The 11,092-nt window shown below is 50.8% G+C and overlaps 1 protein-coding gene across 1 annotated transcript; it reads left to right on the top strand.

Moving 5' to 3' along the window:
* The first annotated feature begins 463 nt into the window (after positions 1-463).
* CPN2 (carboxypeptidase N subunit 2) lies at positions 464-10,858 on the top strand. The gene is made up of 2 exons (XM_067035346.1): positions 464-573; positions 8,929-10,858. The coding sequence occupies exons 1-2, from the start codon at positions 490-492 to the stop codon at positions 10,579-10,581; spliced, it is 1,737 nt and encodes a 578-aa protein (XP_066891447.1). The 5' UTR covers positions 464-489; the 3' UTR covers positions 10,582-10,858.
* Positions 10,859-11,092: the final 234 nt, after the last annotated feature.

Genomic DNA, 11,092 nt, shown 5'->3' with positions numbered 1-11,092 from the left:
CCTCCCTATATCATTTCCCCCTTTTAACTCAGAAAGGGTTTGCACACTTAAATAAGCATTAAATAAAGAAACAAGCACAAAAGGACAGCAAACCCACAACCCTCTTAGATTTCTCCTGGCACCGAGAGCCCACTGGTGCGTGTGGCCAGCTGCCCCAGCCGCAGTCAGTCTGGCCTTGCATTGGAGGGGATGTGAGTGTGGAGCCCTGATCCCAGTCCTCAGCCCAGAGCAACTTACTGGAAACTTTCTAGGGCCTAGTGGCTGCCCTTAGGGTCCTAAAGTTTCCAAGACCATAACCTTAGCTGGATTTTGGCCCCAACGTGGATCCGTCCATGGGAACAGTTCAGGGTCATTTTGTAATCTTCAGAGGCCTTGCCTAGATTCTCTTCTGCTGTCCTGTGACCCTGGTGACATTCCGGGAACGCTCAGGCCACGTGAGGGGAGGAACCACTGCCTGGAACTTTGATCAGCACCAGGACTGCTGGGTTCATGCTGACCACTGACTATACCAGACGCCCTTCTGCTCCTGAAGAAGAGCCAGGGCAGCTGGTCCCCAACCGTGGGCCCCTCGCGGTAGGTTTCCTGGGGTCACTACAGGGCTCTGGGGTCTGTGGGGACAGAGGAATCTGGCCTGGGATCCCAGCTTGGGGGCAGGAGATGGGATGGCCACTTGTCCCAGGTTTCAGAGCATGTCCCCAACTCCATGTAGGCTGCACCTCCCGTGTCCCCTTGCCCAGGCAGGAGAAGCCCCTGAGGTACTCAGCCAGGGTGGTGCTGGGCTGGGGCTGGAGGCAGGTCACGGTGTGGGACTCTGAGAAGAAGGTGACCCAGTCCCTGGGCACAGACAACTCCTAGTGGATGGTGGGGATAAAGCAGTGTGACCACATGTCTAGGTTTTCCTGGTCCAACCCTTGTTTATGCCTGTCATCCTGGCATAATTATCAAGAGCTCTCCTTTTATTCTCAGAAGTGTCCTGGTTTCGATGATAAAGTAGGAATAAAACATGTATGTGGCTACGTTTTAGCAAACATTTATTATTTGCCAGGCACTGCATTAAGTGCTTTATTATTTACCATCTAATTTAGCATATTTATCATCCAACTGAGTGCTAATTTTAACACTAAGGGATGGGGTAATAACCAGGTATTGGGAAACTGAGGCTCAGAGAGGGAGTGACCTGCCCAATCCCACACAGCTAGTAGATAGCAGTGTCAGAATTTAAACCCAGGGTACAGCGATGACAGAGCCCTAATCCATGAAGCAGGATGAAGAATAAGACGCTGGATACAGGCTCACGAGAGCCACAAATACATCCTGTTCAATTCGGCACCCAGGGCCTGAACACCTCTCTGGCTCAGCCCTGGCCCAGGTGCTGGGGTGCATGGCCAGGTAAGAGAGGCTGCGGTCACCGGACTGCCACCTCCCAGGGGCTCCTAGTCAGGTGGTGCAACTGACTAGAAGGCAGAGCAGAGGGGACCCACATGTTCAACAGAAGACAAGTACCTGCAGGATCCAAAAGAGGCACAGTCCAGGAAGGCTTCCCAGGGGACGTGCGACTTGGGCTGGCCTGGAGGGTAGGGAGAATGGGGACAGGTAGCAACAGGGAAAGGCCAGCAAGGGCATTCTCGTGGAGGGGGCTGCCTAAGAGAGGGCTAGAGGTGGGGCCCATGGGGGAGCATTTGGAGAAAGGACAGTGCCCGGTTCACAACCTCCTCTTATTTCAGAATGTTAGTTCCCTTCAGGAAGCTATGACAGTGGTTAAAATTTCCTTGAGCCTCTGCAATGTAATTGCAAGGAAGGAAAGGAATCAAGGAAGCCCCTGTTAGGTACCTGGAACTGTGCTGTGTGTTTTACATGATCTAAAAAATTTTTTTAATTTTTAAATTTTTTTGGCTGCGCTGTGCAGCACGCGGGATCTTAGTTCCCTGACCAGGGATCGAACCTGTGCCCCCTACATTGGAAGAACAGATTCCTAACCACTGGACTGCCCGGAATTCCCTACATTGTTTTTATAATAACTTTCAACCTTATTACAACAGTGACACCTATTTATTATTTTTAAAAGTTGAAAATACATGATTAAGCCAAAGGAAAAAATTAAAATCACCTGCAATTAATTCTATTCTTCAGAGATAACCACTGCAAATATTTTGTGTACCGTCTGAAGCTCTCTAGGGGACCATCAAAGTCACTTCAGTGACATAAACTCAGGTGTGGGTTGAAAGGAGCTTATTACGAATAACAAAAGACGTTCCTCTCGGGCTTCCCCGGTGGCGCAGTAGTTGAGGGTCCGCCTGCCGATACAGGGGACACGGGTTCGTGCCCCGGTCCGGGAAGATCCCACATGCCGCGGAGCGGCTGGGCCTGTGAGCCATGGCCGCTGAGCCTGCGCGTCCGGAGCCTGTGCTCCGCAATGGGAGAGTCCGCAACAGCGAGAGGCCTGCGTACCGCAAAAAAAAAAAAAAAAAAGACGTTCCTCTCATCACTCAGGATATTCCAAGGGTTTTTGGAGCTCTGTGCCAGGAACCAGGAAGACCAAATATAAATTTATTATATCAGAGTATCATAAACCCACGGCCAGTTATTTCATTTAATTACCACGATGACCCTAATGCGCAGTAATGCGGGTGTTATTATTATCATTATTATCATGATTGTTCTCCACCTACAAATGCGGAAACTGGGGCTCTGAGGGATTACTTCACTGCTTGGGACGCCCTGGGCAGCAGGGTGGGGAGGGCAGGCTGGCTGGGAAGGGAGCCAGCCCACGTCCCACTGCCTCAGCCACTTGGCTTATTTCCCTGATTGAGAGGAAAGGAGACTGGGGTCCTGGAGACTTGGACGAGGCAGTCAGGGGCTCCAGATAAGCCTTGGAAGCCCCTCTTCCAGCTCCCAGACGTACTAGAGCCCGAGGGGCAAAATCCAGCCACGTGGGTGAGACAGATCCTGATGTGGATACCCCAGGTCCAGGGACAAGTCCCCTGGGGGTGTTGGGCTGGGCTCTGGGCTCCTGTCACCCTCTGGAAGGAGTGAGGGTTGGCTCTGTGGTGGATGACAGATGGGCTTGTGGTACACACGCAAATGTGCCGATCCAAAAGTAATCTGAGAAGAGGAGAGTCCATTCGCAACCAGTCACCCCTCCCACCCTCCTCCACAAAAAGCCAGGCTTCCTTGGCTTGCTGAAGGCATGGAACATTTTTGTGGACATTTGCTGATCTCTGCGCAAATGCAGAGGTGGTTTCTCAGATGATGAGCTGTAATCTTCTGGCTGCCGCCCCTCTGTCCCCTCTGCTGCCATCCTACACGGTACCTAGGCGGGGATGCTCCCGGTCTCCAGAGCCTGTGGTGACCTGCTCTTGAGGGTGGCTCAGGGAAGAGGCCCAAGTTCAGGGCATCCTGGCCACATCAGAATCTGAGCTCCACTAAACCAAACACAAAACAATGACCCGTTTCCCTTGGCCAGAAGAGCCAGAAAGTGCTGTAGCGAGACATCCGGCTGGCCCGTAAATGAGGTGCTTGAATGAGCTCACCAGTCTTTCCTTAGATGACCCCTGTGACTGCTTTACAGCAGAGCTGAGGCTGGCCTGGGCTGATGTAGCTGAGTGCTCTCTGTGTACACGGCTCTGGGTTTGGAGCCTTCAATGCATTTTCTCATTCACCCCTCGGAAGCACCCCTTGAGGAAGGTAGTATTGAACCTTGCTGTTTTGAAGGTGAGGAGATTGAAGCACAGAGAGGTTAAGTAATTCAGCCAAAGCCACACAGCTAATAAGGGATGGAGACAAGATTTGAACCCAGACTGTCTGACACCACAGCACAAATTCTTAGCCATTCTAGAGTGATGTGAGAGTGAGTCTTGGGCTAGGAGCAGAACATTTGGAAATTATCAGTGTTCCATACCCTCACTGTGAGTACCATCTATCACCTCCTTTGCCCCAGGAGACTGGGGCAAGAGGATCTTGCCCTGAACTTTAGACGCCCTGTTCTGGCCCCCCTCCCACCATGACACCCCCAAGGGGTGAGAAGTTTGCATGATCAAAGGGACATGCCCATCTAGAGGCTGTGTCCCCATCTCAAATCCTGATTCAGGAACCCAGGACCCAGGGCTTGTGTGGCATGCCTCCCGAGGTCCATCTTCTCTAGGCTGACCCCGTCACAGAAGTGCATTCCCTTAGGCTTGTGAGGTGCTGGGACACAGCTGTGGGTTGGATCTCTACTCAGTACCAGAAAGAGTCCGGTGGGAAGAGAAGGGGACGGGAGGTAGGCAAGGTCCCTTGTGTATGTTCACCTTGGGTCCTGAAAATGTGAGGATGGGTCTTCCTGTTCTAGAAGACTTGTGGTGTTGCTGCAAGCACCTTGCTGACAGCTCAGGCCATCAGGACGGATCCTACCCCACACTTCTTAGTCGTGTGCCCTTGGACCCGTTGCTGTAGCTCTGGGTCCCCCAGTTTCCCTGTCCTGGAAATTTCTCAATGTGCTCTGAGGATCAAGATGTAGGTGTGAGAGCTTTGGGATCTGGCAGGTGGGTCTCGCCCCCTAGCTCAGCCCCCCACATCAGAGAAGCTCCTCCCACCTCTCCCACTAACCACTGTCTGAGCCTAAGCTGATTTCTCTACACTTGATTTTCTGTGCCACTGATTCCATAGTTTTGACTCAAGTCCTGAATTCTCCAGTTACATCCCTTTGTTGGCAAATTCTGAAGTATATTATTTCTTTTTTTTCTGTATAACTACAATCGTTTTTTATTAGTTATCTATTTTATACATATTAGTGTATATATGTAAGTCCCAATCTCCCAGTTCATCCCACCACCACCCCTTGCCCCACTTTCCCCCCTTGGTGTCCATACATTTGTTCTCTACATCTGTGTCTCAATTTCTGCCTTGCAAACCAGTTCATCTGTACCATTTTTCTAGATTCCACATATATGCGTTAATATACGATATTTGTTTTTCTCTTTCTGACTTACTTCACTCTGTATGACAGTCTGTAGGTCCATCCACGTCTCTACAAATAACCCAATTTCATTCCTTTTTATGGCTGAGTAATATTCCATTGTACATATGTACCACATCTTCTTTATCCATTCATCTGTTGATGGGCATTTAGGTTGCTTCCATGACCTGGTTATTGTAAATAGTGCTGCAATGAACATTGGGGTGCATGTGTCTTTTTGAATTATGGTTTTCTCTGGGTGTATGCCCAGTAGTGGGATTGCTGGGTCATATGGTAGTTCTACTTTTAGTTTTTTAAGGAACCTCCATACTGTTCTCCATAGTGGCTGTATCAATTTACATTCCCACCAACAGTGCAAGAAGGTTCCCTTTTCTCCACATCCTCTCCAGCATTTGTTGTTTGTAGATTTTTCTAACTGGTGTGAGGTGATACCTCATGGTAGTTTTGATTAGCATTTCTCTAATAATTAATGATGTTGAGCAGCTTTTCATGTGCCTCTTGGCTATCTGTATGTCTTCTTTGGATAAATGTTTATTTAGGTCTTTTGCTGATTTTTTTGATTAGGTTGTTTTTTTAATATTGAGCTACATGAGCTGTTTATATATTTTGGAGATTAATCCTTTGTCCGTTGATTCATTTGCAAATATTTTCTCCCATTCTGAGGGTTGCCTTTTTGTCTTGTTTATAGTTTCCTTTGCTGTGCAAAAGCTTTTAAGTTTCATTAGGTCCCATTTGTTTATTTTTGTTTTTATTTCCATTACTCTAGGAGGTGGGTCAAAGAAGATCTTGCTGTGATTTATGTCAAAGAGTGTTCTTCCTATGTTTTCCTCCAAGAGTTTTATAGTGTCTGGTCTTACATTTAGGTCTTTAATCCATTTTGAGTTTATTTTTGTGTGTGGTGTTAGGGAGCGTTCTAATTTCATTCTTTTACATGTAGCTGTCCAGTTTTCCCAGCAGCACTTATTGAAGAGACTGTCTTTTCTCCATTGTATATCCTTGCCTTCTGTGTCATAGATTAGTTGACCATAGGTGTGTGGGTTTACCTCTGGGCTTTCTATCCTGTTCCATTGATCTATATTTCTGTTTTTGTGCCAGTACCATATTGTCTTGATTACTGTAGCTTTGTAGTATAGTCTGCATCCAGGGAGTCTGAATCCTCCAGCTCCATTTTTTTCCCTAAGATTCCTTTGGCTATTCGGGGTCTTTTGTGTCTCCATGCAAATTTTAAGATTTTTGTTCTAGTTCTGTAAACAATGCCATTGGTAATATGATAGGGATTGCACTGAATCTGTAGATTGCTTCTAAAGCATATTATTTCCAAGTGACAGTGGGTTAGAAGTTAGAGGTACGGCAGGGGCAGGTGAGGCACAGTGTCCCCATGAGGCTTTTCCTTTCACCTGCACCTCTTGCTTTGGTCCCAGCTCTCCCAGCAGGAGTGATCAAGGCAACCAGGAGATCTGGGTTCTAACCCAGGGCCCACTGCAGACACCGGGGGGCCTGGCCTCACCCTCTCAGTGAGGCTGGCCAGATGGTCCCTAGGGTCCTCATGTCCCTTCTAGCGGGATTTCTTCTGGAAACTGCCTTTGAGAAACAAGGACCAAAGGGGTTAGCAGGAAGGGGACTGGCATGTTGACAATATGATGGCACTTTACAAATAGGAATTGCTCCTCTCTTACTCTCAGTGGGGGAAGGAGGAGGGAGGGCTCAAGGCCATGCTCACGCCTGGCTACGGTCATTCACTCCGGGCGGAACCATTCCAGGGAAGGGCAGCTCTGCCTCTCAAGCTGCTCATCTCAGCCATGGATGGTTCAGTTCAACAGACCCTATCATGAACCAACACGAGCGTAGAGGGGACCACACCCATCTTCTCGCAGAAAGGACAGATGTGAGAACCCGTCATCTGGAGGACGATGCCAGGTGCTAAGATAGAGAAACATATCAGGAGTCAGAGAAGGCTTCTGTCAGGATGCCCAGGGGTTTCGTGTAGGAGCCTAGGGACAGCCCAGGTAGCAGGTATGGGTGGGACCATGGCTACGTCATCCTTCTTCAGCCAGGCCCTCTTCTTCTTATCTGTATTCTGCGCATGCAATCTCAAGAGAATAAAGTCTCACGCTAAAGCTGAACTCTGTAATGCTGGTCTATGGGGTGGCAGGACCGGGAGGCTTGTCCTTTTCCTTAGTGTGTCCTGAGTGGCAGCAAGCGCCATCACTGTTAGAGACCTTCCCAACCATGGTGTATAACCCACCTCCTGTGACTTACCTATGTGGCCATCAGAGGAGCCTCAAGGGAGCGGCAGCGCTTTTTCAGGGAAAAATTGTTCTTTCTCTATTGATTAGGTAGAAAAATTCCTGGAAAACCTGAGAGTATTGAGTGTCGGAATGGGAAGAGGGTACAGGGGGCTTTTTGTAAGCACTGTGCTTGCATGTGGAGCCTCTTGGCTGAAGCTGAATCTTGCGATGGAGGAAGCAGTCAGCAGAGAGCAGCAGAGAGGCAGGCAGCAAAGGGTGCTTGGGGCCAAGATTCCCCAACAGGGAGCCAGCTGAGTTCTTGCTGAGGACAGGTAAATTGAGAAAAATTACGATTATATTGCATGAGGATTTTCCCTTTCTTTCTGCCTTTCCTTCTTTCTCTCTGTCTTCTTTCTTTCTTTAAAGCTAAATATATTCTAGCTAAAGGGCATTTTGTTCTTCCGACTTTTCTGATGTTCAAATACTCTTTTCTGTAATGATGGTGGTTTGCAACCTTTAATAATGGTTAACATAGCTTATTAATTGCTCACACTCTGTCAGACACTGTTCTAAAAGCTTTACCTATATTTACGCATTTAATCCTCCAAATACCCCAACATGGTTAGTATTAATATTATCATCATTTTACAGATAAGAAAATTGAAGCACATGCCCAAGGTCACATAGCTAGAACGTGATGGAGCTGGTCTTCCAACTCATGGAACTTGAACCACTAGAAGCCATGTAAATGATGACGTGGGGGGAGCAGTAGAGATGTGGGGGGTACAGACCCCCTAATGGGACAATTAAGTCCCCGTTGATCTCGTTATGTGGGAATGTGAACCCAATGCCCCTAAATCATCCTGAAATCTGGAAACATTTAATGTGCTATTTCTCAGTTTCTACATGCTGGCTAGTGGTTCAGACGTAAAAAAGACTGAGTGGTAAGTAAAATGTGCTTGTAAGCTGCATCACCAATTCGTGACCTGTGGTAGATGCTGGCATTTTAAAAAATTTAATATTTAGTGAACTAAAAACTTGGTCCCCTTCCCTTATTTAAAACAAAAACCTACAGGTCTGTGGAATTCCCTCATCTGGGACCCGCCTGTCCACACAGTGTTGGAAAGTTCCATGGGCTCCAGGCTGGTGATAGGGGTGGCTGGTAGGAGGGGAGCATTTTGGTAGCAGCACTGAAGAGAAGGCAGACTCATTTCAAGATAAGAGTCCGTCTTGTCCCTGTGTCTGCTCTCAGCCTCAGCGGTGCAAAGAGCTGAGGGTAAGATCTCTTCATAATTAGGCTCTGCAATGTGCTGAGATTTGAAAACTCAGGAAGAGTTACGGTTAAAAAAATGTCCAACTCAGGAATAATCTGCCCATACTTTATGTATTATCTTAAAAATTCTACAGTACCCATGGTCTCCTTTTATACCCCTGTTCCATGCCTTTTGGTCTCGGTCCCACCTCTTTCTCCAATCTGGAAAGAACACGTCAAGTCCACCAGACCAGGGTCTTGGTCCTGCCACTAACCTGCAGGGTGGGACTGTGGACTGGCCACGAGACACCCTTGCTGTCAGAAGGTTAGAACTCTGGTCCCATTGACCTTGCAAGGCTGCTGTGAGGTGGTATGAAAACAACTATTAAAAACATAAACTGGCTTCCCATCTCCTGGCTCTCTGACCAGTGTGCTGGTCACCGGGCTGCCTGCCCTTGACGAAGGTGCCACTTCTGTTTTCTCTTCCCACTCAGATCTCGGAGATGCTGCCCAGAGCCTGGCTGCGCTGGGCCTGCCTCCTGCTCCTGGCCACGCCTACCCAGCCCTGCCCCAAGGGGTGTGACTGCTTCATCCGGGAGGTGTTTTGCTCCGACGAGGAGCTGGCCGCCATCCCGCTGGACATCCCGCCACACGCCACAGACATCATCTTTGTGGAGACCTCGTTCACCATGGTGGGAGCCAGGACCTTCAGTGGCAGCCCCAACCTGACCAAGGTGGTCTTCCTCAACACCCAGGTGTGCCACTTCGGGCCAGATGCCTTCGGGGGGCTGCCGGGGCTCCAGGACCTGGAGATCACTGGTGGTGCCTTCTCCAACCTCAGCGCTGACATCTTCTCTAACCTGACCTCACTGGGCAAGTTCACCCTCAACTTCAACATGCTGGAGACTCTGCCCGAGGGCCTCTTCCAGCACATGGATGCCCTGGAGTCCCTCCAGCTGCAGGGCAATCGGCTCCAGACGCTGCCCGGGAGGCTCTTCCAGCCTCTGAGACGTCTGAAGACCCTCAACCTCGCTCAGAACCTTCTGGCCCAGCTGCCCCGGGAACTGTTTGCCCCCCTCTGCAGCCTGCAGACCCTGAGGCTGAGCAACAACGCACTGGCCGGCCTGCCCCAGGGGCTGTTCAGCCACCTGGGCAGCCTGCAGGAACTCTTCCTGGATGGCAACGCCATCTCCAAGCTGCCCTCTCAAGCATTCGCGGGGCTCTCCCGCCTGGAGAAGCTATGGCTGCAGCGCAACACCATCAGCCACCTGCCTCGGTCCATCTTCTCCTCCCTGGGCAACCTGACCTTCCTGAGCTTGCAGGGCAACGCACTGCGGACGCTGCCCGCCAGCCTCTTCGCCCATTCCCCGGGCCTGGTCAGCCTGTCCCTGTCCCACAACCAGCTGGAGACCATCCCCGAGCGAGCCTTTGCCAACCTGTCCAGCCTTGGGTCCCTCACGCTCTCGCACAACGCCCTCACCCATCTGCCGGCTGGCGTCTTCAGGGGCCTCGAGGGGCTGGTCAAGCTCTATCTGGGCAGCAACAACCTGACGGCCCTGCACCCAGCCCTCTTCCAGAACCTGTCCATGCTTGAGCTGCTCAGCCTCTCCAGGAACCTCCTGACCACGCTCCCCCAGGGCATCTTTGACACCAATTACAACCTGTTCAACCTGGCCCTGCACGGCAACCCCTGGCAGTGCGACTGCCACCTGGCCTATCTCTTCGGGTGGCTGCACCAGTATAGCGACCGGCTCTTCAACAGCCAGACCTACTGCGCTGGCCCCGCCTACCTGAAGGGTCAGGTGGTGCCCGCCCTGAGGGAGGAGCAGCTGGTGTGCCCGGTCACCCAGGACCACCTGGGCTTCCAGGCCCCGGGGCCGGAGGACAGGGAGCCAGGGGGCGGCTGGGATCTGGCCATGGAGGAGAAGGCGACCTGGGGCCGGTGCATCTACAGCACCCCCGAGGGCACCGTGGTGCTGGCTTGTGATGAGGCCCAGTGTCGCCGGCTGAACGTCCAGCTGTCTCCCAGGCAGGGCTCGGCCTCCCCGGCACTGACGTTCAATACCAGTCAGGAGTGGGACTTGAAGTCCAGCTGTGGCTCTGTGAGGGTCACCGTGTCGATCGAGGCTCTGGCAGGGGAGCCCTAGGTGCAGAGCAGATGGTCTGGGAGCCTGGGCAGACAGCCTCGGGGCCCAACCAGGCAAGAGCCGGTGAGGGGAGCTGAAGCTTTGGTTCTTCAGATACAAGGGATGGAGCTGCATCTCCCGGGTGGTGGAGGCGGGGGCTCGACTCCCGAGTCTCCGCCACCCCCTCCTCCTTCATCCCCCAAGTCTCTGAGTCTGAGACCTAACAGGGCCTTCCTCAAGCTTTGCAAAGCATCCATTAAAGCTGCATCATGGTCCGGAGAATAAACTGATGCCATTCCCCTGGTGTTTTTCTATTATTGGATACCCACCCAAATCTCATCCCCACCCCGAGATACCCTCTTACCAGTATTCCGTTTCCACAAAATGGAGGCCACCCTCTCTTGACATCCAGTTCAAGAGCCAATGTCTGTTTCTATTTCTCTGCCTGGAACTGTGGTTTTAATTGATAAAGACAAATAGGGGAGAGGATAAAAGCAGAGGTGACCAGAAGGATGAGGGGCGGGGTCTGACT

This window comes from Kogia breviceps, chromosome 5 (genome assembly GCF_026419965.1).
Source record: "Kogia breviceps isolate mKogBre1 chromosome 5, mKogBre1 haplotype 1, whole genome shotgun sequence".
Lineage (NCBI taxonomy): Eukaryota > Metazoa > Chordata > Mammalia > Artiodactyla > Physeteridae > Kogia > Kogia breviceps.
The sequence above is the reverse complement of the archived record's forward strand: the minus strand, read 5'-3'. Positions and strand labels throughout refer to the sequence as shown.

Bases quoted from the DNA above. Each gene is read 5' to 3' on its own strand.
- CPN2 (XM_067035346.1), top strand. From the start codon at position 490: ATGCTGACCACTGACTATACCAGACGCCCTTCTGCTCCTGAAGAAGAG. The intron at 574-8,928 runs GTAGGTTTCCTG...CTTCCCACTCAG, and splicing joins CCAACCGTGGGCCCCTCGCG to ATCTCGGAGATGCTGCCCAG.